Below are 26846 nucleotides of genomic sequence, written 5' to 3'. Positions count from 1 at the left end.
ACTGTTTGATAAACAAGTAGTAATTGATAATCACTAATACAACAAAAATTAACTGTTGCATTTTTAATGAAACTTATTTTAGCGCTTAAATGAAAACATTTAACACATAAATACATACATAAGTACAATTACTACTTTTTCTTGGCACATTTAACAAAACCATTCTGTAGTTTCTCCCGGAAAGTGTATGTGTTAGCTTTATCGAATCGGGAAAGCTGTACGAGCCATATTATTAAACAATGTTTTGTAATTTCCGATTCGTTTAGGTTGCTACAAAACTCCTTTCCTAGTGCATTGTGCGCCGGGTTTAGGCTTGGACTGACACAGAACAACGAAATTAGTTTATCGATTTCCCAATTTGAAAAAAACTGTTCAGTGCGTTTAAAACTGCTGTCCCGATTCAGACTGTATCCCTAATTTGCGTCAGTTGATAGTAAAAAAGGAGTACTGATGAAGCCTATTATTTTTGCCTTCCTCACCTTACTGAGGAAAGGCTATAAAATCACTCGGAAAATGAACTTCTTAATTCGACCTTGTAGACCCACCTTCACGTATACCTATCGACTCAGAATCATGTTCTGAGCAAATGTCTGTGTGGATGTGTGTAGGTGGGTGGACAAAAAAATTGTCACTCGATTATCTCCGGACTGGATGAACGGATTTTGACCGTAGTAGTCTCATTCGATCCGTCTTGGGGTCCCATAGGTCTCTATTTTAAATCAGCAAGTTTAGTTAAGTACTTCAAAAGTTATGCTAAAAAAACGATTTTGGCGTATGTCCGGAAGATTGTAAAAAGGGTGGTTTTTGCAGGAAACCCTATCATGTTATACATTTTCAGAAAGGTATTAAAAAGACCTTTCCAATGAGCCCAACACATTGAAGATCTGACAACCCTATCAAAAGTTATTAGCACTTAAGTGTTATTTATACACTTTTTGGAGGCCGGATCTCAGATATTTCAATGATAATGATGTCCGGGTCCATCATGAAACCCATCGTTAGTTAGATAATCGAAAGACCTTTCAAATGAGCCTAAAACATCAAGGATCTGACAACCCTATCAAAAGTTATTGGCACTTAAGTGTTATTTATACACTTTTTGGAGGCCGGATCTCAGATATTTTAGTAAAAAAAATTTCCGGGTTCATCATGCGACCTGTCGTTAGTTAGATAATCAAAAGACCTTTCAAATGAGCCTAAAACATCAAGGATCTGACAACCCTATCAAAAGTTATTAGCACTTAACTGTTATTCATATACTTTTTGGAGGCCGGATCTCAGATATTTCAGTAAAAATGATGTCCGGGTCCATCATGTGACCTGTCGTTAGTTAGATAATCAAAAGACCTTTCAAATGAGTCTATTACATCAAGGATCTGACAACCCTATCAAAAGTTATTGGCACTTAAGTGTTATTTATACACTTTTTGGAGGCCGGATCTCAGATATTTCAGTAAAAATGATGACCGGGTCCATCATGCGACCTGTCGTTAGTTAGATAATCGAAAGACCTTTCAAATGAGTCTAAAACATCAAGGATCTGACAACCCTATCAAAAGTTATTGGCACTTAAGTGTTATTTATACACTTTTTGGAGGCCGGATCTCAGATATTTCAGTAAAAATGATGACCGGGTCCATCATGCGACCCATTGTTAGTTAGATAATCAAAAGACCTTTCAAATGAGCCTAAAACATCAAGGATCTGACAACCCTATCAAAAGTTATTGGCACTTAAGTGTTATTTATACATTTTTTGGAGGCCGGATCTCAGATATTTTAGTAAAAATGATGACCGGGTCCATTATGCGACCTGTCGTTAGTTAGACAATCGAAAGACCTTTCAAATAAGCCTAATTCATCAAGGATCTGACAACCCTATCAAAAGTTATTAGCACTTAAGTGTTTTTTAAAAACATTTTAGAGGTCGGATTTCAGATATTGTGATAAAAATATTGTCTGAATCTTCCATGCGAACTATCGTTAGATAGGTTTTTTTTTGCCGATGAGCCAGAAAAATTAATGGTCTGCGAACCCTATCAAAAGAAATTAGTAATAAAGTTGATTTGTTAAACATGTTAAGGGAATGTTGCTATTTTTACTGAATGTATTAACTTTATGAATGTGAGGAAGGCACCAACCACCTAAAGGTGGATTAAGTAACGTTTTTTTTTTGCTCTTGCTTTAAAAAAAATGAACATTTTTTTAATCTTTCCGGGACATCAAAATGGGTTTTGTTTGATTTTACTGTAATATCGAATAATTTTGCTTTTTTTGGTGTTTTAGAGAGAAATGATGATTGACATGTAACCTAATTTGACAAATAAATTATAGGTTTCATATGACATCTTCCTTACAAATCTTAATATTTTAAGACAAATTCCTTTGCTCTCTGCTATTGGAGATGTGGCTTATTTACCATTGTATAGTTATGCTTTCTAGAAATCCTATCACTTTTTTCAATCAAGTTATACCACACAATTAGATCATATTACTAGATTAACTTGTTGAGTTCAGGCCTTGTGTTAGCATAGAAATTACGCGATAAACAATTGATTTAAGAATATAACGCATTGTAACGAAATATTTAGAGATCTGCTACAATAGAACAATACATCACATGTTATTTTTCCTAACAGTATTTTTTGCCAAATTTGATATTTAAATTACACCTTTCTACGCTCAGAAATAATTCGAAGAATTTCACAAGATTCAGATTTTTTCACGATTCCATTTATGTCAACGTTTTCGTTTTGCACATTCAACAGATTAAAAGAATGATCTAAGGCAGCTGAGTTTGATAGGGTTGGTAATAGTAACGAATTTTCGTTAGTTTCATTGTCTTCGTCGAGAGCTACTTGCTTGAACAGTTGTTTCGTGCTTCCTGAACGACTTTTTGGTTGCAGTTTTGGTACTGACAAAAATGACTTATTCGTTGGTATAACACTCTGGGAACTATTGGTATCTGCATTATGGGAACCATTGTTTGCAGCCATGTCTTGAATAAAATTTGACTTTAGTTCACAGTCGAGGCTTAATTGACGGTATTTCTTTGATGTGCTTTTGTTAGCCGATACTATTGTAGGGCAGGACAATTTAAAGCTGCTCTCAAAATCTGAGGTCGGCTGTTGATTTGAACTTTCCACCCAGTTATTAGCAGTTGTCTTATCTTGATTGATAAAATGGTCAATATTTTTGTTTTGCTTTTTACATCCATCGACCGACGCCCTTTTCTCAAGATTTTTGTTAAACAATGATTTATCGATGTGGATTTTATTATTTGCATTTTTGTCGTTAGATGTGTTGTTGGTAGAGCTTGGCGATTCGTCATCGTCATTGGAAATATTGTTTTCTGCTGTTTCATCGTATGAATTACTGTTGGTGTACGAATTACAAATGGAAACTCCCAGATTATGATTAAAATATTGTATGGTTTGACGACGCTGAATGTTCAATTTTTTATCCATTATAGGTGTACTGTACGTAAAGTTTGATGGTAATGACGAAACTTTAGTCAAAGGTCGTTTTTGCAATTGTTTTTGATCATCGTTTAGCTGCATGCAAAGTGCCTGTTCTTCTTCAAATTCTTGCTCTCTCTCGAATTCTCGTTCTAGCTCAGTTTCTATTTCTTGTTCATCTTCCTGTTGCTTGTGACTTTCCTCCAAATGCTTCATCAAGACGGCAACTACCACATTGACCAGTACAAATTGTGCCATCAATACAAAAATTACAAAAAATATTGGAGCAATTATCGTACTAACACAGCAATTCTTCACACAATCAGCAGCGTCATCGCAATCGTCTCTCAGTGTGTCCTTCATGATGCCGTTCCAATTGTCCCCTGTGGCCACTCGAAACAATGTAAGGAATGCCATACCGAAATTTGCAAAATGAGCATGTTCACCCAAACCTTGGCATGGAACTTCTTCCGAGCATTCTAAGCGACCAAACAGCTCGACGCCCAGCGCAGCAAAAATAAAGAATAGCAAGAAAAATAAAAGTCCGAGATTTCCAACCTGCAAAACGTAATTATGAATTAACATGCAACATTTGTACGGACATCTAAAAGATCATCACCTGAGGTAATGCTTGCATCACAGTGTCCAGTAACGCTCGTATTCCTTTTGCCATTTTCAGAAGCTTTAGCACTCTGGCTATTCTCAAAACTCGCATGACTCGTATGATAGTTGGATTGATGGGAATTATGTTGGTCTCCAATTCTTCCAAGACAATTCCCACAATTGAAAGTATTACAATTGCTACATCCAACTGATTCCACTTGTCTTTCATGTAAATTTTTAATCCCAAAGCCACAAGCTTCATTATGGCTTCCAGAATGAATACCGCAGTGAAAAAGTAGTTGAAAATTTTAAGAGCATATTCCAATGCTAGCGGCATCATATAGTATTCCATGGCCATCGTCACCACGTTTAGTCCTATCACCGCTGCAATGGCCAGGTCGAAATATTTCGAAGTCACAACATTATGCACAAATAATCTTAACGGCGAATAGTTCGTGTAGTACGGTGGCTCGTGCATTCCTGGAAAAGTGCAATGGTAAAGAAGATTTTGTAAAAAATCACCACAGTTTCGTATTAATTTTGCATTTGTTAGTTCTCAAATTATACTTGTTATACTTACGCCTTCTTTTTTTCTCCATTTGAAGGGCACGTTTGGCCGCTCGTCTAATTTTTTCCTCTTTTTCCTGCTCTTCTCTGCATCTATGGAAATTCTCAACAACTACTCCAACAAACATGTTCAACACGAAGAATCCTACTAACAATATGAATGCAATAAAGTACAACAAGCGCCACTCGTTGAAGTTGACTATGGGCTGCAAGACATCATAATTCAACATATGGTCTACAAAAACAAAAGCTACGATCGAATTACCTGTTGGTCGACGCCAACAGCATCTAGTCCGGTATACATGATATTGACCCATCCATCTCTAGATGACAATACGAACAAGGACATCAACGCTTTGCCAAGATCATCAAAATTGTACTTTCTGTTTATCCATACATTTCCTTCTATACTTTTGCAATCGGTTTTATTTTTAACGCCTTTGATATTTTCTCCTTCGCAGTAATAAAATGTTCCTTTGAACAACTTTAATAGAAGAATACATTAAAATACCAATTCAACATTTATTTTGTCCATAGACAATTAAAACTACCTGAACACCCAAAATTCCAAATATGATGAAGAAGGTACAACAAATCAAAACAATGTTTCCAATCGGTCTCAATGAAGACAGCAGAGTTTGAACAACGAGTTTTAATCCGGGAGCTCTGTTGATGACACGCAACGGCCTCAGAGATCTCAAAAGTCTGAAAACCTACAAAAACAGAAAACGTGAGTCCGATTGATCTACCGAGGCGAAATAAGATATACCCTTAAAATTCCAAATATCCTAGGACTGGATTCACTTATGACTGACATTAACAAATCGATTATGGAAATTGTTACTAAAGCTCCATCCATGATATTCCAACCCGATGTAAAGTACGCATCTGGCCCGTAAAACATGCCCGTTGCAACCACCTGCAAAGTAAATGGTGTCAGTATTATCAATATTAAAAAAAAACACGTGTTCTATTACCTTGACGAACATTTCAATTGCAAAAACTACAGTAAAAACATAATTTGCTGTTGCTAGAAAGTAGCGTTCATTACAATTTGGCGGAATATTCGGCCTTTCCATGGCCAACGTAATGCAATTCAATGCAATGAACAGCAAAATAACATTATCAAACCATTTTTGCTCGACGAACCATACGCATACTTGGCGAAACCTGAAATTGTCAAATTTTTATTTAATTTTACATGAGTATATAATATCTGAATGATTGTTTAACCTGTTATTTTTTGGGAAAAGGTACAATGTATATGCATCGCGTTCCTCAACGAAATTATTTGGAGTGATGTATCGAAAGAATTGCTTCAAACGGCCTTTGGACTTCTTTTTGCACTTTACGTTCAAGCTGTCGGACGCTGGAGCTAAAGTCGATGCTGTTGAAGTAGTATTATTTATTTTGTTTTTTGTGAGCTCTTCGTGAATTTTGCTGATTTCCAAATTTCGAGTGCTTATGCGCGATTGTTTTTGAAACGATTGCTCAATGGCAGACATTCGTCTTGCATTGTTTGGGGATTTTATGTCGCACAATCGCAGCGAACTTTTTCGATCAATGTAGTATTTGTTTTTGTCGTTGTACTTATATTTCGAGTACGATGCTGCACTTATGTTGCTAGCAATACTGCCTGGGCCACTGTCGATTTTCACGGAGGATGACCTTCTTATCGAACTTCTTCTAGATGATTGATTTTTGTCACGTTGTGTATCGTTTTGGATTACGTAGCTTTTTTGATATAAGGAATCATTTTTTCGCAATTCCCGCAAGGTTTGTCCTAGAAAGAATAACATTGGGAAGCATCACTATTGTTACTAAACTGGCTCTTCGTCATATGGATTTTTTTTTAAATTATCAGATCAATCCAGAACCAAGTTATGTTTTGGGCCTCACAACACTAAAATTTGCACATTGAATATCAATTTTGTATGGGAAAATCTTCTTTTATAAATTTTGATTTTTATCATTTTTATTTTCCACTAAGGCCGTTGCAAATATTTTTTGAAGTTTATGTCCCTCGACTCTGACCAAAGTCGAGGGGTGGGCAAAAAAATAAAAAAAGTATAAAAATTGAAATTACGAGTCATGGTTTCAACATTTTAATGAAAAAAGTGTTTTAAAATGCATTATACACCTGTCCAGTTGTTTTGCCATCATTAGTTTCCAAAATATCTAAGTATTGACGAAAATTTATTTTTTTGCGAAAAATATTTTTTTTGCGTTGCTGTACATTGGAATTTTATATAAATTCAAAACATTTTTAAACAATTCCAAATTTGACTATCAATGCAGGCAAATGCATTTCATGGAAATTTTGAAGTTTTTTGGAAAAATTATTTTTTTGCCTAAACTTCTGATAACTGAGACTTAGATAGATCAATTTAAATTACCTCTGACACACGGCACTTGCTTCCCGTTGTTCAAAATTTCTTCTTCCTTTGTAATCTTGCGATTTTTCAAACTGGACTTTCTTTTTTGATTTGAATCGGTCTGATTGCTCAAATGAAGACGACTACCCGATAGTCTTGCCTCGCAGGCGTTACTGCTCGATTTTTCCGAGTTTCTTCTAATTTCGTTCAGAATCGGCGTTCCCTCAAAATACGACCGATCATCCAGAGCCTTCAACGAGCCAAGTACTGGTGGTGGCTTGAGTAGAGCAGAGTTGTGTTTTTCCAATTGCTCAAAATCAAGGTTGTCCCAGTCTTTAAAGCCTCTACTAGAGCCATGCGTGGTAGTAGGTGAATCCAGAGGTGTAGCGGCAGTAGTCGTGATGATTGGAGGCTCGATAAATTGGAGATTGGACAATTTCAGAATATCACACTTATTCTGAAATGAATCAAATTGTTAAGGCTGTTGATAGTTTTAGTTTAAATTAAACCTTTTTCACCGAATATAAATCAATCGATTTGATGGCATCTTTGTCAGCATTCAGCTTAGGTATTGATAAGTTTATATCGTCGTAACCGGGTTGTAGCAAGCGTTGTTTTTGTATATTGCACTTAATATCTCTTATCTAAAACAACCATGTTTTATTGGCATGTATTTTGTTTCTTTAACACCATTCAAAACTACCTTTCTTAGCTCTTCTGCACTGAACCATTTTCCTTTGGTCTCATTGTAACTATCGCTGGTTGTAGACTCTGAAAAACTTTTCGGATCATCAAAAATTTCACTTCCCTGCTCCTGTGCTGCCGCTTCAGCATTTAGTTTTGCCTTAACCAATTCTCGTTGCTCGCGCTCTCGACGTTCGTGACGCTGGAAATAGAAAGTTTTTGTTTCGTTTGAGAGTTTTTTCCCAAATATTTTTTTTTCTGAAATCTACCTCTGAACTAAATCCTTCGACAAGTATAGCAACCAAGAGATTGAATAGAACGTAATTTCCAAATGTCATCAGTGTTACGAAATATAACGCAGCCCAATGACTTGTTTTTTCCATACCATTAAATAAAACCACATTCCAATCTTCTTGTGTGAGGATCTGCATAATAGAACACAGCATTACAATTAACAGTTGTTTGAATCTTGCTAGAGAAAATTACATTTATGTTTGTAAAAAGCTTGTTACAGTTTTGTACAGAGCAATCACACACAGTTAGACGTCTATATGAAACACTCATGCATATCATTTGATAAAACAATATTGTACAATCAATATCATTCAAAGTTTCATTTGAAGAGTTCTTCTGAAGAAGTTAGGCTGGCTCATAGATTATTTCAAAATTTGTAACTTGAAACATGCACTTAGAATAGATATGGTTGTAAACGAGCATTGAGTTAGGGGAAAAGAATTAAATTTGCTAAAATGAATGAAGATCTTCATAGCATAAAATAAAAAGTACAACATTCAGATAAAAATGAAAACATGGAAAATATGCTAATGTAATTAAGAATTAAAACATGTTTTACCGCTTTGGTGGACAAAAATAATAGTTACACAGACATAGCCAATGCAAATGTAATTCAAGTTAGGCTGATGCATTTTTTCACCGTTTTTGTCCCTCAACTCTTTACGAAGTCGAGAAACTGTTGGAAAATGCTCTATACACTTAGATTTCAAAAATGTAAAAAAAAACGCTAAAAATGATTCGAAATGCAGGGGAATGCATTTTAAATTGATTTTAGCTGATTTCACTCATATTTTGATTCAACTGATAAAAAAATATATCAAAAACTTTTGCAACAGCCTTATTATTTTCAAAAATAAGGGTGCAAACAGAAAAAAAAATCACTGAAAAATGATATTACACTATTGCCAACCGTCTATTGGTATACATAGTGTAACATTTGATTTTATGTTTGAAATCAAATATGTCACATTAAGCTATATCGGTTTATAAAATGGAAAAAAATCATAGATTCGTTGGTATTTCAATTCTTTCTGGCCAAATTTTAACTTGATAAGAAAAATACTATTTTTTGCACTTATTTGTGTATGTATTAATTTAGCCGATAAGTATTAATTTAGCTTTTTGTATACAAATATCAACATTTCAAGATCGTACTGGCTCCACATACAATAACAACGTGCAAGACTATTCATGTGGAAGTGGTATAAAATCCCCAGAAATATCGTAATATTTAGTCTTTTTTTTATTAAAACTCTGGTAGCTTAAAACCTTTAAGTGTTTATCAAGAATGGAACAATGTGTTTCTAAATATAATGTACAGAGAAAAAAGAAAACAAACTATAACGATAAATAATATTTTATTTCTTAACACAATCAACATGCAACGAACTCGTTAAATATAAAAATGAATGGTGAGCAATCTGCATTTGCATCAAATTAAAATGTTATTCTTTCTGATTAGTTTCGTGCAGTTTTTAACTCAAGACAAAAGAAACGCTTTGTTGCGATAATTCATTCGTAATTCATGTATTTTCTTATTTCACAACCATTAAGTAAGGCAATGTGATGACAAAATAAATAAATAAAATTTGGTGTTATTTGAAAAAAAATATAAAGTCAGATTTAGTTACTTTTGTTTTGATCCCAAATAAAATAAAACTACAACACATAACTTGCCAATATTCAGAGCATGCTTCACACATTGGATAGCATAAAAAAACTAAAAGATGAAACATTATAACTGATTGACTTAGATCTACTTACTTGGAACACGGTTACAGTGGCCCACAGAAAGTTGTTGAAATGCTTTCGGTCACATTCACACAGGGGATGCTTGGAGACAATTTCAGGACAAGTACATTCCCTTTCTTGTCCAGATTCATCGACAAATTTACAAAACTTACCTCCGAACAAATACATGCCAAGTATGCTATAAATTATTATGGAATGTTATGTTTTCTGTAATGTGTGTTAGCTATATGTTTAATTTATTGTTGTATTTTTATGTAGTTAGATTATAATGTTTAATTGTCAATGTTTACTGTTTACATCGTGTATAATGGTTTCAAATATGTCCAATTTTTGATTATTATTTTTTGAGTATCGTGTTTTTGGCAGTCTCATGTCATTGTTAAATGTTTTTAAATGTTGTTCGTAAAATACATGATTGATAACGCAATAAATTTGTGATTGCTTGAATATTTACATGTATGTCGGAATTCTACGCATAAAAAGTATAACAATATTTAACGGGATTCTATATACAATGGTAATCCGTTTTGAATTATTATGAAGTTCCACATTCCACATTTCAGTTCGATATATTTGTAGTAATTTAGGAACTAAACAAATGTTTTGAGAATTTAAATTTAAACTCAATACGAATAACTATTTTCGTATAATCCAATTATTAGTTATGGATTCTCTCTATTCAAAGCCATATTCCATTAATGCATGGATATGTAGCACAAAAGTGATTTTTTAACGTTTTTAGATTCTTCATATCTGAACATGAAGTATCACACCTCAATATTTGAACAAAATTTGAACAAAATTTGATTGCCTAATAAAAAAGATATATTAGTATATTTTGGTTGGGCCTCATGGAGGTTTTTCTGAATGAGATAACAATCACTGAAGCGCTATTGTGCCCTCGAGTGCTACAAAAATTAAGAAAATTTACAAATGGTTGGTGTTGATGAAAAACTGAAAGTGTACAGTGTTTGTGAAATCGCATCAAATAAGTAAATTGTAACTGCATTGTCATGAAAAAATGACTCTTTAATGAAAAAATGCTTTAATTTTGTTTTTATTTTACAAGCTAAAATATGTATAAAATGTCATTTTTGAAAAAAAAGTTAACAGTATGGATAACTTACCTTAAAATCAGATACACTTATATGAAAAACTTCCTTTAAAATTAAAACAATTCATTCCGTATTGTTATCAGATTAGTGAGCATTAAATTATACAGATTTAAATAATTTTGGAAAGCCAATTTTGCAATTTTCATTGAAACGAATGCGCTCCCATTCATTTTAGTCAGATGAACATTAAGAAAATGGACAGTAAAAAAAGCGTTTGAAATTATGTATAACAATCAACTTGAAATAAAAGTAAATGGAACAATAATCAAAACAAGCATTCTTATTTAAAATCAAGAATCATTACGAACACGTTTTTAGTAATGTGCTTCCAAATGTCACACACTTTTTAAATTCTTTTCGCAATGCATAACAATTAAGGTAAAATGGTTAACTGATGAATAAAACTACAACTTGGTGGGACAAATTAACAAATGCATAAACAGAAAGAAGGTGAGCATACTTCGAACAAAGGCGATAAATTTCAACATATCACTGGAGTCGTAATGGTGTGCGTTTAAACTGTTATTCAATGCATGAGCATATACAAAGGAAGCAGAACAAAATAGGGTTAGCGTTGTAGTAATTTGTTGTACCTGAAAAACTGTCACCAATGCCCATAACAGACTGTCAAAATTTTTTCTATCACACTCCACTTCACCTCCCGCTGCCTCATTTTTTTCGCAGAACTTACAGCCAAATAGATTCATGCCAAGGATACTTAAGAGACATTTGTAAAAAATGTAAATTGTTAAAATAGTTATATACAAACAAATTATACCTCGACAAGGTTTAAAGCTATCAAACCCGAAGAGTTCACGCGAGTAGCTTTGAAACCATTTTTAACATGATGCTCATATAAAATACTTATGCCACGCTTTTGTTTAAACTCTTTTTTAGCTTAATTTAATTTAATTGTTTTTTTTATTTCATAAGCATTTGATTTAAGATATAATGATCACGCATATTTAATATAAAAGTACTCACCTGAATATGAATATGAAGAGTATCAACAAGGAAAAAAATATAGCCACATTATCCATGGTCCTCAGCATGACAAATAACTGTCTTCTTAGGTTGGGCATGAATCGTACTAGTTTGAGTATTCTCAACAATCTGAAAGTTCGTAGCACACTTAAACCAGAATTGCCCTGACCTTCTCCTAAATAGGCTTGACCAAGTTCAACAACGCTAAAATGTAGATTGGACGAGTTAGTGACAACCATTGAAAATATAATGTAAAACATACCTTAAAATTACGATCACTCCATCAAATACATTGAATCCATTTGCAACATACCCAAATGGACCTTCTGCCACTATCTTCAGCACCATTTCGAAGGCGAAAATGACTGAAAAAACAATATTACTTGTTTCGACAATCGCTGTTAACTCTTCAGGTTGATCGTGATATTCGATTCCCATTGATAAGGTATTAATTAAAATAGCGAGTAGTATTCCTTGCTGAAAGTATTTGTGATCGACGATTTTTTTAATTATGACTCGAACATAATGCAGACTTCTCTTGATCAATCTATACGATCTTGTCAAACATAAGTATGGTTTTGAGTGATCTTTGTGTCTGTCGTTCATTGATGCTGCGTTTTGATATAGCTCGTAGCAACATGAGAACTCTTCATTGTTTATGTTATTTATGTTCGAAGCGATAGTCTGAGTCATTCCCTTAGCATCACTGGCTATCGATTTGTTCATCACATCGGACTTATATTTCTGAGCGGACTGTGGTGTTTGCTTGATATCTTTGTTTTTGTTGTTTATTTCCTCTGTTCGATTTCTTGTAAGTGTCGAGTAGAATGATTCCAAAGTGGTATGACCAGTTGGCAATGCTGCAGAGAATGCAACAGAAAATGCCAACAGCTCTTGGCATGTCATTGCGTCAGTCAAACAAATATCCGAACAATCATTTAACGCGGATGTCATTGCGTGAATCGACTGTGGCAAACTAACCTGTTATTTAAAAAAAAAGACAACAAAATGGTCATTAGAGTTTGAGAGTGCTGAGTACTTCAACGTTTCTACAAATAACCCATCACCTGCCATATGCCGCCATCACTTGTTTGGGTCATTTTTTCCAAGCAGTAAACATTTTTGTCGGATGCAGGTTCGGGAATAGTTGGAGGTGTCTGCAGCACACCACATTCATTGAACATAACAGATGATTTTCTTCTTCCTGTTGTAGGTGGATTCAATGAATTAGAAGCAGCTTGATTCTAGAAAAAAAAAGATTAGTCGTTTCATCGTTATCCGCCATAAACTAATGATGCTCACATTTTCATGATTCGGAACTTTTAGCAATACTACTTTTTGTTTATCTTCTACTTGCGAATAACTGGAACAATTATTTAGGGCGTTATTTTTCATGTTTTCCACCGACACAAGTTCCGAAACGTCTGGTGATGATAGTTGTTTGTCGCTTCCTATGGTGCTGGACACATTTAATGGAATTCTTGATTTCAAGTTTGTTACACTATCATTCAGGGTTTTTAGAACTTGTTTACTCGGAGAAGACAGTTGTCGAGGACATTTCGGGTGATGTGCCTTTATTCTATTTGGTGATAGCGTAAGGGTCTCCGGAGTTTGAGGAAGTAAGCCTTCTTTTCTGTTCTGGAATTGATATCTAGGGAAAATGACAAAATGTTAGGCATTATAGTCACCGTTTAGCCAACTTGGGTGCTTTTCTGAGGAGAAAAAATATTTATTTATGTTAAAATACACGAAATATCAAGCAAGTTTAGTCTTTGCTTTACAACACAGCCATATGACTTATGTTTAATTATTCTGCTTTACGCCTGCGTATGAATTATGACAAGTAATTCCAAACCTTAACCAGCATTTTTGCTCAAGTTTTTATTTTGTAAATATTACAAGTATTATTATTAGTATTATATTATTGAAGCTTGAGAGGCTAGATTGCTGAAAGACTTAACAAGCCATGCGGAAGCATAAACTTTAAAGTCTGCTGAACACATTTCTTTTGGAAATCTAAAAAATTGTCAGGAGCCGAGCAGCCAGTTCTTAGGACAGGTTGTCATTTTGCTGTATAATAATATTGTTATTGATTGATATTGACGCTAAAATTTTTGCCCCACTTTCCTTGAAGATCTGGGCACGCTAGTGATTTTCATTCTACGTTCTGTGATTTTGGTTTGGTGGTTTCATGATTCTGAGACGAGTTCGCATGTTCGTACAGTTTTATCATTCTCTCTGACTACACCAATTATTCATACAAATTTCTGTACCATGCTGCTCGGCTCCATTTATTAATTAAAAAGAAGGATGCATCCACTTGTCTCGAAGCGTATTTTTTCCACATTTCTTAGTATTGATTGGCGTAGGTGTTGTAGCTCTTGAGCATGCAGTAATTTATAGGAAGGGTTTCTTTCCTTTTTTGTAGTCTGAATGATATTTTAGTATGAAACTATAGGGTAAGAAAGTAATGTTTTTAGCATGCAAGAACCACGATTTTTAATTACTTTCAAAAATACAAGTAAGTATATAATATGTAAACCGAGGTCACATTGATAGGATATCTGCTTATTTTTTCAAATGTTACTTGTCAACCATTTCTTGACCAAAGTTGTCCGATCGTGCCCAAAGTTGGACTGGGGGTTCCTTGGCCGAAATAATTAGACTTGTGTTTTTTTGTTTGGCCGTCAGGGTGGTCCGAAAAATGATCATAGATTTTCGCAAAAATCCCTTTTTTTCAAACGAATTTAGCTGCGGGCATTTAGAGAAAATAGTTTGGCCTTATATTTGAAGAGGTCCTATGAAAACTTTGAATGCGGTTTTGAAGGTCCCGGTACCAAAGAGCCTATGTCTGAAAATATTCGGAATCCTCGTACGATTATACGTAACATATATCAGAATAGTGAAGTTTCATTAGCAGGATTCCGAGATACGATTTTTTGCGGGTTTCGAAAATGCCGCGCGCAAAAACGGGAAAAAATAATAAATTTAACGATCTTCAACCTATCAATGTCACCCCGACTTGAGGTACACCAAAGAGAACAAAATCATTCATAACGACACACGACAACGTCAACAAGCAGTGCATTGTGAGTGCGCTTTTGCTGCATTATTGGTGTGCCCTAATGAATTGTTCTGCTCCGAATGTGTATCTTTTTTGTTTTTTTTTTTTTTGAAGCTACAGAATTAGTGCATACTATATAAAACAACGTAACATCCATACTTATACAATCGTAACTTCTTAATAATGCGTCGTTTGAACCGCCGGTAAAGATGAGCGATGTATTTCACTATTTCAGCGTAACACGTTGTGGGCTCAGAATTATTCGTGCTGGATGCAAGAGTCGAAGTGGAGGTAAATCTGGCCCGCTCTTGTCGCATTCTTTCCATCTCACGTTTTTTGGTTTCTGAAAACTGGGTTGCTATAACAACTAAACACAAATTGATCATGAAGAATGAGCCGATCTGGAATAAAAAGCCATAATAATCATGAATTTGATTTACTTAACCTGATGCAGTCATAGTTTCATAATATTAATCAGTTGCTCTAGAAGAAATACCCAATCACTTCAACCGATTTGCCAATTGTTTTACTCACCACAATGAGAAGAACGAAATAAATCCAATCCCAAAACGAATGGGCGTCTTGTACATAGTACATTATATCTGTCCAACCTTCAAGTGATATTACCTGAAAAAATTATATGTTTGATTTTGTTCCCATTCCCATTTCTATGACGTTGCCATACCAAAAATATTGCAACCCACGCTAGTCCAATGTTATCAAATGATATAGTGCCTTGAAATGGGTTGTTGCCCAGCTGGGTACAATTAGTGTAGTACTGATTCCAATTAACACACGATTTACGCGTGGGTAAATTTTCGGAGAAAGGAATCGCAGAATCTGAAATATTCATAACACTTCATGTCACAGGTGATCATTTTAAATTCATAGAGTTCCAATGCAACGCACCCAAAAATACCCCAAAAATTCTGGGTGGTGCGTGAAAGCTCCATCAAAGGTGCCATAAAAGCACGGAAGCCGAGACGCGAAAGTGGAGAGAGCGAATATGGAGAGGAGAGATAGTAAACTTCGTATTTTGCTCTCTTCTTGCTCGCGGCTCAGCTCACGTGCTTTTATGGCAACTGTCATGAAGTGGTTTAAGAAAAAAATATCTTGACGAAGATTTGCAGACGGACACTTTTACAACAGGTAGAACATTGTAATTTAATTATGTTCATTGTTTTCTTACTTACATTTTTTTCTTGAATCTTTAATAATACTCACCATTACATAGCAGTGGACCAATTCTATAAGGAGGCAAGTTGTTACATAAATGCATCCCAGAGTCTTCCGGTTTTGAACAAATGTAATCTTGTTCTTTTGAAAATTCATAGTAAAATGATATGCTGAAATTCAACAAAAGTAAACAAACAATTGTATTAGGAATTTTTACATTTTTCTGCATCAGTAATTACAGAAAGAGATACAAGATTTCCTATAGGCATGCAATTTCCTAGAAGCTATCATACATTTAGTAAGGTTTAAGTTAAGAATTATGATTTTTTAGAGACACTTGAGGTATAATTTGTATCCCTACGTGAGAAAAAAATATTACAGAAAATATGCTTACCATAATGATTTTAAAATTCAATCGTATGCTACGTACGTAGCATTTTGAAAAATAAAGCCAGACTTGCACTGCACATAAAACTCATTCATAAATAACAGAAAAATATATAAATTGAAACACTCTTGAAGTGTATCAAAATCCCAATAGGATGCACGACTCGGCAAAACAGGTTTATGCTAAATTTCAAATAATCAAAATTACTGCTTCCATGGAAATTTTTGCAATTGATTTTTAGAAATAGCAGCATTTCAAGAGACAAACTCCTTTTCAATAATGATTTTTTTTTTGTAAATTTTACATGCAGAGATCCAAGACATTTCTTCATTTCAGGAATTACTCAAATTTCATTCAACTAAGTGTCTTTTAACAAAATGGTATCTTGAAAAATAAATCTGTAGAAACTAACCATCAACCAAATCAACACACATGGCTTTTAATGTACAACATTATCTTGGAGATCTCTAAATCAAGTCAAGATCGACTTTTACTTTCTCGTCTGATGGAGGACGTGATCAGACGAATCTCGTCTCGAAACATGCTAATTGGGGTCGACTGAGACGGGACCTAGCTGTGGTGAGAAGAAATCACTCTTACAAGGGTTACTTCATTTATTTATTTCTAGCGAACGATTGTTAAATTATTTAAATAAAAAAAATCAGTAAGTGAATGTGACCAACATCAACAATGTTCAACCCAACTGTAAACATTATTGTCAAGTCATAAACTATCGCGGAGTCTGTTTTTGACTTGATATTTTTGAACTAACACACTCTTAACAATTTTGAAAATCATTTTTATCGAATTTCATTTCCAAACGATTAAAATAACCATGTGTTGATTTCTTTACATTCCCTAAAATTCGTGTGACTTTTTAGTGCAATATCTGTTGATCTAATAAATACTTGAATGATTAATGCAGTTTAAAGGTGTATTCACATTATACCGCATCCGCAGCCGTAGCCGCATCCGCACAAAATTTGACAGTACGGACGCACAGTGCGGACGCGATTTCTCCAATGCATTTCATATGCAGCCATTCACACTGTTCCGCATCCGTATCCGCAATACGGATCCGTATACGGATGCGGAACAGTGTGAATGACTGCATATGAAATGCATTGGAGAAATCGCGTCCGCACTGTGCGTCCGTACTGTCAAATTTTGTGCGGATGCGGCTGCGGCTGCGGATGCGGTATAATGTGAATACACCTTAAATATGTTATTTTATCATTTTGGGAGTGTGTCAGTATTCATGAAAGAAAGTGTTGGCGTGAGGTAGCCATTCTTGTTGTACCTTATAGAAATGTTTTCAAATTTCGCAAAGCTTTTCATCTTTGTTTCAATTCAAGAAATATCTTAAAACGCTTCAAACGAAACATATAACGCTTTACATCGAATAAACATCCAACTTTTCTAATCTAATGTGCTCTGTTTGCTAAATCGGTTTGTATGAGAAGATCTACTGTAGAAGTATTATTTTCTGAAAATAATGAAAAGAAAAGTAGTCGACAGAGACACCAAGAAAGAGAATCTAACACGATACTGCCACCATTTAATTGTAATGCTGAAGTCTTACGAATTAACGCGAACGCGAACTCGGTATTCATCTGGAATAGCCCTGAAAAAAGATTATAACAATTGGAATGTCTTGCAAAACCGAGTAAGAAAAACTGCGCTCTGATGCCTTCTCTAAAAAAAAAAAACACCGTGCAAACATTGTTGTACCTCTTGACAATTCTTGTGAGGCATGAAATTTTATATGATCAGAAAGGAGTGTCTCTGGGGACCATAAACCTCATGCTTTCACATGCACTGTCTTGAAACGCAAAATAATGTTGCACTGTGTTATGAAACATAACATATCATTGCACTAATAAAATATTGATTTAGAGACACAACGAAGTGACCGCTGGAACAAAATTCATAATGTTCCAAAAGAAAAATAACTATGACTTTAAAGTTCCAGCAGTCATTTCAGTAAACATAAAAAAATATCAAAATAGGTTTTGCTCACAAAACAAATTTGGAAGAAGATTTTATCCACGCTGAATAGTCTTGAAACTGTTATATTAAAAACAAATGATTAACATAAGTTTGAACTTAAATTAACAATAAGTGTTAAATTTAGAAAAGGTTCAACAAGTATTTTTTAATATGGCTTTCTGTACATAGTTATGTTTAGTGAGTGTTTTGTTTTGTATTGATTTGTTAAGGTATGACTTGTATAATCCATCTACAGATGGTTGGAACTATCCTTTTAAGCATCAGGATCAATACAAAAAAGTGACCGAATTGCCAGATATACATATTGTATGACTATCAACAATAGCATTTGAACTATTTATCTGTCGATGTCAATGTGTAACTTCAACAGGCTTTTTCAACATCTAATTTAAAAAGTATACTGCTTTAATTTTGTCTAATTTTTTATTCTCATTCTTATTAATCCAGAGATAGGCCGTTGCAAATATTTTTCAAAGTTTATGTCGCCCACCTTCAAAATTGGTTCGAAAAATCAGTGGCAATTTTTTTTCACAGACTGAAAAATTTCAATGGAAATAGAAGTCTAATCAACACAAAACAATCTAAAATGTCTTTTTTCTGCATTGATGATCACATTTAGCTTGTTTGGGCTCGTTTAAAAATATTTTGAACTTTCAAGAAATTACAATGTTCACCGCAAAAACAATACTTTTAAATTTTGGCAGCTTATGAACTTATGAAATTTTAAATTGTTGAACCACAAATAAAAAAACATAAAACTTAAGGACTTTTTTCTAAATTCAACATTTAACAAATTTTCGATAAAATTTGATCAAACAGTCCAGACGCGATTATCCGAAGCCTCCTTTTCTGAAGTTTCGATTATCCAAAGTTTATCTGCAGGTTTGTATGAGACTTCGAATAATCGAATCATGAACAAAAAATATATTTTCGTGTATTTTATTTTCTAACTTTTAACATCAAATTCGAGATCTGCGACCCCACTTAAGTTAAATTTGCTTGTTGATTTCGAAAAAAGTGACAAAACCTTTCAATAAAATTTGTACCAGCCTAACTAATTTTTTTTTGTGATTCGACTATCCGAAGCAAATCCGAAGTGAAATTTTTCCGATGCCTTCGGATAATGTAGTCTGAACTGTATAATATAAGTTATCTAGCAAACAATTATGGAAAGATCTCACCGAAACCATCTTCAATAAGTTTTCATTTTTTGATTTTCTGCAATCGGAATTGGACACTGCCAACCGTCTCACGAAAAGAGCTTCACTTTTTTCTTCAAGATTCAAAAAAATGTCTTACTAACTTTTTGTTCGCTTTTAAATATTCAAAAATGAAACTTTTCAGATATTTTTCGAAATAAATTGTAAATAAGAATAATAAATTTCAAGCTCCACTTAAAAAAAAAAATGTCCCTAGACTTTGATTAAGATACTATATTTCAAGCCTACACTGAAATAAAAAAAAGTACCAAATTCCTAAATTCTAGGAATTTTGGCTCCTTTCCTTATTTTGTAATTGGGTTTTTTCGATTACCTAATCAGAAAAGGTGGCGAAATTCCTAGAATTTAGTAATTTGGTACTTTTTTTTATTTCAGTGTAGCTTTGAAAATGTTGAAGCAAAAAGTATTACAAAATGATTTATATATTATCACAGTTGTGCTTTTTTTGTAAAATATCATTGAATTTATGAAAAAAACCCAATTTACCAAAAGTTTAATGTTTTCTTCGATCTGTGGTTCGCGCACTGCTAAATCCTTAAAGCAGCCATTATTCTGTTAAAACGACTTTCCACGCTCAAACTGTGAGCAAAGCTGACACATGAACGGGCGCCGACCGCCACCCCCAGAAAGAGCGCATACAGGATAAGAGAACAAAATGACGGCCGAGTCGCCGCCAGAAAAAAAGCTTCTCTCTTTCTCTGTTTCGTTATTTGAAATTTTATGAAAAAAAAACCATTTTTGTTGGATAAAAAACAAATAATTGTTTACACCTTTTTTCTTTGTGAGGATGGAAAACCATCAAAGATATTCAACAACAAAAAAAATGGAAATTATAAAAAAATGTTTTTTTAATTGTGTTTTTTTTTATATTTTCTTTGACATTCCAACGCCCAAGCCTCCTAAAAAGTTGGAACGGTAACTTCAACTCGCTGGTTCTCGGGCATACAGTCATCCCTCATATTCGGAACAGTTTACAGATCGGCCAATGTTCCAAAAATCATAGCAAATCGATAATTGAACTTAATGATTCGCTTTTACCTTCATTTGAAAGCTTTTCATGCGATCTTTCGAATGCTGTATCGAACAACTGCAAGTTTTAACTTTTATGTCAAGTTTTTAAAGAAAAACTTTGACCCTTGAAATCCACAAATTCGGAACACTTTTTTCTTACGGATGTAAACAAACTTTGGATCTCTCCAGGAGTACATATTTGTAACAAAATAATGACTTCACACACTGCAACCAGTATAACTCAAGCTTAGTGATGTTTTATCCATGGTCTGATAACTTTTTTTTGTGAAAATAACAGTTAAATTCAGGTGTTCCACAATTGTGGGAGGCACAATAACATTCCACAATCATGGAACAGGCAATTTGGAGGCAGTGTTTTGCTGCTCTGGATAAAATAGTCTTCAAATGAAGTTTTTTGTACAAAAAGTACTAATTTTTCTAGTGAAATAGCAAGAAAATGTCCAAATAAAGGTCCTAAAAATAGTAGGGTCGAGAGAAAAGCTGCATTTGGCATGCTATTGACAAATTATCACAAAAGTGTTCCGAATTTGTGGGTGTTCCGAATATGTGGGATGACTGTAACTCAACCAATCAAGATGATTCTTCTTTTCAGTGATTTCATCATCAGATGATTCTAGAACTTTGCAGAACTTAATTTGATCAAATCTGTAATTTATGCGATCAAAAACATCGTTCCACCTTTTTTAAAAATGACATTATTTGGACAGCCCCCAAATTTGTATGATGACTTGTATGAGGGAAACAATACACAGTGGTCCAGATCGGAAAATTAAATTGAGCAGTTTTGGAGCTGGTGTCTTTAAAAGAGTTGTTGAAAATGAGAAGGGGCACGTTTTTGCAGGGTTGGATATTAGGGTGTTTTACGTTTTGAATGTTTCAGAAAATCTAACTTGTCATCAAACCCAAATCCCAAAGATGTTTGTTGCCTTATCCTTTGTTAAACAAAAAAACATGCAAATGCATGTAAGGCCGTTGCAAATATTTTTTGAAGTTTATGTCCCTCGACTCTGGTTGGGTTCGAGGAGGGGGCAAAAAAATAAAAAAAAATATAAAAATTGAAATTACAAGCCCTGGTCTCAACATTTGGATGAAAATAGTGATTTAAAATGCATTTTAAACCTGCCCAGTTGTTTTGCAATAATTAGTATTAAAAATATGCAAGTATTCAAGAGGTTTTTTTTCGCCGAAAAAAAACTTTTTGCATTGGATTTTTACAAAAAAAATTAAATATTTTTTATCAATCCCAGTCATGCTAAATATGATTTTGAATGCAGGAAAATGCATTTCTAATTGTTTTCAGTTGGTTAGACTTCTATTTTTTTTTTGAAGTTTTGAAGTTTTTTGAAAAAAATCTCTTTTTGTCCCCTGATTTTTCGAACCGATTTTGAAAGGGGGAGGGGGGAGGGGCGACATAAACTTTGAAAAATATTTGCAACGGCCTAAATACAATCAGTTTAAATTTAACCATGAATTTTCATTGTTAGTGAAAAGTTAACAAACAGTGAATGCAAAAGTTGTTTGCCAACCGCATGCATGGAGCTGATATTAATGACCAAAATATTTTGTAGCAAACATTATTGTTAAGACTTCAACACCTAAGGCTCTCGAACTGGCTGGGGCTATGGAAGTCGGAAGTCGAATCCACTCAATCCCGACATGGCGGCGTTAACGTCAACTTATGCTCGACTTCCTTTTGTGTCGACAACTAGATTCGTAGTCAGAGTTGTCAGTGTCGTTTTTAGATTTTTTTTTAGAAGACACACGGGTTTCGATTACATAGCTCTAGTCTTTACTACTACCAGTTTATCAGTTCCAATATTATAACAAACACAGCTTTATAAAATTTTGTTGAATTAGTCTAAATTTCTAGTATTCAAACTCGTTTTTATATCAACATGTTAACATAAGAACATAAAAAAGCAACGTTTTGTTATTGCCAAAAGCTAAAAAATAAATCGTTACTCAGATTTCCTTTGCTTCTGGGTCACAATTCTATAGTAAAGATTACGTTGTAAAAATGAGCTACAAAGAAAATATGGAAAATAATCACTATGTACAAAATTATTCAAACATTGAGAAAATTGATAGAAATTTGGGTATTGTTCAAACCTGACATAAAATTAAAAGAAACTTATATAATTTAAAACCAATTCCTGCTCCCTGATGTTCAAGCAATCTTATGTAGTAAGGAATTGTTTTTTGTTTAAACCAATATTTATGTATACCTTACAATATTAAACAACAATATTGACTATTTCTATCAACTTCCTGGTTAGAAGAAAGATTGTATAATACAGCAACATTGGTAACAAATTTTGGAGGATTGTTAAGTTTAGATTGTGAATCCTTTATTGAAATATAAACTTTTTTGTCAAACTCTAGGTTGTTTAAGCAAAATTTAAATAACTAAACTAATTAATAATGACATCCAGAAAACATTTACCCACTAATTACACTATTTGTTTGACTAACCTTGGTGCAGAAACATTGTCTGGTAGTTTGATCACACAACGTTGACGGAGTATACCTTCCCATAGTTGGACACCGACAATTCCAAAAATAAAAAATACAAAAAAGCATAACAAAAGCACATTTCCCAACATTGGCAATGTGTCCAATAAAAGCATCACAAGAATTCTCATACCTAAAATGATTAAAAATCAGAGTCAGAGAGTCTACATGTGTTGTGACAATTTGAAAATTGATGTTTTATCAGGCATTTTCTAAGAGCGAATGAATATACTTACTCGGGATTCGATTTATAGCTCTCAATGGACGCAGTACACGAATTGTTCTTATAGCAGTGAGATTTAAATTTTCTACTTGCAAACAATACTCCAAAGCTCCTGCCAGAACAATGAAAAAGTCAAGTCTATTCCAGGAATCTGCCAAATACGTTCCTTTTCCATATGCTCCCATTGCAACAATTTTGATTGTCATTTCCAGGGAAAAAAAGGCAAAAATGATATCGTCAAAAATCTGTAAAACGTGTTTCAAATAACTAATTGATTTAATGAACGGTGCACTAATTAACCTGTAGAATTTTGCATCTGTTGGTGACACAAGCATCATCTACGCATGGTTGATACATTCCGAGTGTAACACAATTCAAAAGAATAACTAACATTGACACACGCTCAAACCATGTGTTAACAATATCTGTTAAGGAAAATCTGACATTGAACGTTGAATGTAAGCAATAAAACTAACAAAAACTTGTTTGAAAAGGATATGGATTTGTTATAAGCCGCAAACACCAAATTCTAGGTTTCGTTTCTTGACTGAGATACTTGAGAGAAAATTGTACAAATCCTGGAAATGGTAGATTTGTATCTCCATACGACGAGGACGAAGAGTCGCCATCACTGCAGGAACTTCCAGAAGACTCAATCGTGGATGGTGATACAGAACCATTTGTTCTGTTATTTTTACTCTTTCGAAAACTACATGCATCACTAAACTGGCTGCTGTTATCGTTGAAAGCACTATTGGCACTAGGTCTTCTTTTAATATGCGACAGCTGTATCTGTTTCGTCGTAGCATTACTTTTATCGGCCATATTTTGTTGAATGTTTCGCTTGATCTTATTTGAGCTGCACTTTTGTTCGTTATCTACATCTGACTGAGATTCTGAGTATGGCATTTTGGTTCACTTCACTTTGCATTTAACACCGTGCTTTAATGTAAGCGTTTTCACTGTAAATAAAATTAGATATTTTTTTGTATCGTTATTTTATTTTGCAAAAAAATTACCAAAGAGCAAACAAATTCAGCAAACAGTTAGGCTAATGCAAATTTTAATTGAAGTTTTTGGCTTCCCCTCGTTTAAAACATTTCCCGAAAAATAAGGGGGCAAAAAATAATTCGCACCTAAATTTGTTGCAAAATTCTATTTTTTTTGTGAAAAGGACCGATAATCTATTGTGTTTAATATGTTTATAGGACCTATTAAAAAAACTCAAGAATTTCATGAATGCAATTAAATTTAGCTAATTTTGTGAAGATAACTGTTATCATGTATAAAATATTTTGTTTAAAATCATTGAAGACTATCCTTGGAATTAGTTTTTCAACCTCCCCAAGAAACCCCTACCCCACCACTCACCACGACTTCAACCATGGCCGACAGACAATAACTTGAAATATCATTTGTAATAGCCATAAATTTGACATTTTCAATAATCATTGGACATTGAATAATTATAATGCTTTTTTTTTAAATTATAATCAATACCGCACTGGAGAAATATCAAATGAAAAAGCTTGAAATTGGTTTTCATACTTGATTTTTTGCTTTCTTTTGTGTTTCCTAGCTAGATTTCACTTCAGGAAAACACATCAGTACCTAGGTTTTCTACATTCATTTTGTGATTTTTAACAATACTTGTCATACGCACAACCTGTTTCACTTTATATTCCAAAATAAAACACTTGAAAGCTGGATTATCAATAGCAGATGTAAATCTTTTCAATGCTTTGGAGCAAAATCAAGATGGCTCTCTAAAGGGCGTCACAAGATTTTTTCCAATCATAAATTTGCGTTGATCTGTTGGAAATCAACATTTATTCACAACTCATCAAAACACTCAGCTGCTCTCATATCTTTGAACCTTTCTTAATGTGGTTTGATTATCAGATTAACTTGAATTTTAACATTTTGTGTGAAATTGAATCGTGGACTCACTGGGTATTCCAATGCTGAGCTCAAACTGGAAAATGCAAACCCGAGTGAAAACGATTTGTTCCGAGGCATATTTAGGGCATGCGCAGCATCATGTAAACAAATATGTTTTTCCACGAGGAAATGCAACAGCTGAGCAACGAGCAGGGTATTCCAAAAAATACTTGCACATCATCCATGGAAACATTTTAAAGAATACTCTATTTTTAGGGATGCCAAGTATTTGAGAAAACGGTTTGGAAAGTTTTTGCCTCATCACTGTTACCATATATTAATGTTTTACCCGCTCAGTACCTTAGAAAGGTCAGGCAGCCCGCCCAGTTGAGCTGCTGAATGCTTTTGCTCTTCTTCGTATTATCACATATTGAAAAAAAAAGGTTGAAATTTGAGTTTTAGCCAGTCATTTATTTGCGTGACGGGACAACGAAAGGAGCAGATTGATGAATTTCTTTCCCGTTCAATGCCTTATTCAGGCCTTATTTGGTCAATATTTTTGGCCTTTGAGGGAAGAAAACGCAGAAAATAATTAAATTCTATGTAAATGTGGTTAAATGTTTATGATTTCATGCTAAAGAAATAATTATTGTGTCTGGGATCTTAAACACTTTACAATGTTTCAAAGTTTATGTCACCCCCTTTAAAAGTGGGTCGAAAAATCAGGAGGCAAAAAAAATTTTTTTCTCAAAAAAAAATTAAAAATTATACTTTTATGAAATTCCGATGTACAAAATTCGCCAAAAATAAAATGAATGAATGAATAATTCTCATACCCGCCGGCATCTTGATCCAGTTCACAGGTGTTTGCTTGATCAAATAGTTCGTCATCTTATGTTCAGTAGTCTGTTTTTTGTAAGAATTTTGTTGTTACAAATACCAGTGCTTATATCAAAAGCAATTTCCCATCCCCCAAAGCAACGCAAATTTGTAACAGGTGTAGAGACACATTACACAGACGCCCTTGTTTATCCGTCACGACATTGAGGGTATGAAATGTCGCAAAATTAATAAGCATACTACCCATAGCCGAACATTCAACAGAGTGCCGGCAATCGAACACTCACGACCAGAGTAGTACCAGAGTAGTAGTACCGCGTATTTAGTTTTATTGGCGTGGTTTGACTTATTTTTTTTTTTTCATAAAATTATTTTTATTAGGTCCTTTTTGGTACTGGGACCTGGTTAGGACCGAGTCGGCTTTTGTAATTACATTGTTCTTAATGCTAAGAGTAATTACAGAGGATCTTGTGTGTAAATGTTAGTGGGAGGGGAGCCAATTACCCGCGGCCTACTCGGGGTTAGTAGAGAAGGGATTGATGTTAAAAGACAAGGCGTGGGAAAGGAGGGAGGATTGTGTTGACTCTGCTGGCCTTTGCTTTTGCCCTCAGCCGCAACTCGGTGTCCAGCTGCTGGGGTGATCTTGCTTTGCTTCCGGTGCAAACCAGAA

General features: G+C 34.1%; 1 protein-coding gene across 14 annotated transcripts; it reads right to left on the bottom strand.

Moving 5' to 3' along the window:
• Positions 1 to 2152: 2152 nt before the first annotated feature.
• On the bottom strand, positions 2153 to 25449 carry LOC6052552 (voltage-dependent T-type calcium channel subunit alpha-1G). 14 transcript variants are annotated; one of them, XM_038261701.1, is made up of 27 exons: positions 25332 to 25425; positions 23955 to 24417; positions 23756 to 23867; positions 23469 to 23700; positions 23194 to 23365; positions 18042 to 18083; positions 16120 to 16241; positions 15581 to 15735; positions 15430 to 15522; positions 15055 to 15296; positions 13134 to 13482; positions 12899 to 13075; positions 12094 to 12812; positions 11832 to 12035; positions 11441 to 11564; positions 7956 to 8111; positions 7706 to 7888; positions 7512 to 7646; positions 7024 to 7459; positions 5861 to 6410; positions 5605 to 5797; positions 5397 to 5546; positions 5179 to 5340; positions 4893 to 5111; positions 4641 to 4833; positions 4077 to 4540; positions 2153 to 4015 (listed from the first exon to the last, which is right to left on the bottom strand). In XM_038261701.1, exons 2-27 carry the CDS (start codon positions 24362 to 24364, stop codon positions 2666 to 2668), a joined length of 7344 nt encoding a protein of 2447 aa, XP_038117629.1. In that variant the 5' UTR covers positions 24365 to 24417; positions 25332 to 25425; the 3' UTR covers positions 2153 to 2665. The 14 variants fall into 14 exon arrangements, with proteins under 14 accessions (XP_038117629.1, XP_038117624.1, XP_038117625.1 ...); XM_038261696.1 differs by lacking the exon at positions 11441 to 11564 and adding an exon at positions 9745 to 9910; XM_038261697.1 differs by lacking the exon at positions 11441 to 11564 and adding an exon at positions 9745 to 9910 and having other exon boundaries at positions 7521 to 7646.
• Positions 25450 to 26846: the final 1397 nt, after the last annotated feature.

Source organism: Culex quinquefasciatus, chromosome 3 (genome assembly GCF_015732765.1).
Source record: "Culex quinquefasciatus strain JHB chromosome 3, VPISU_Cqui_1.0_pri_paternal, whole genome shotgun sequence".
NCBI lineage: Eukaryota > Metazoa > Arthropoda > Insecta > Diptera > Culicidae > Culex > Culex quinquefasciatus.
This window is presented reverse-complemented; position numbering and strand designations above follow the sequence as displayed.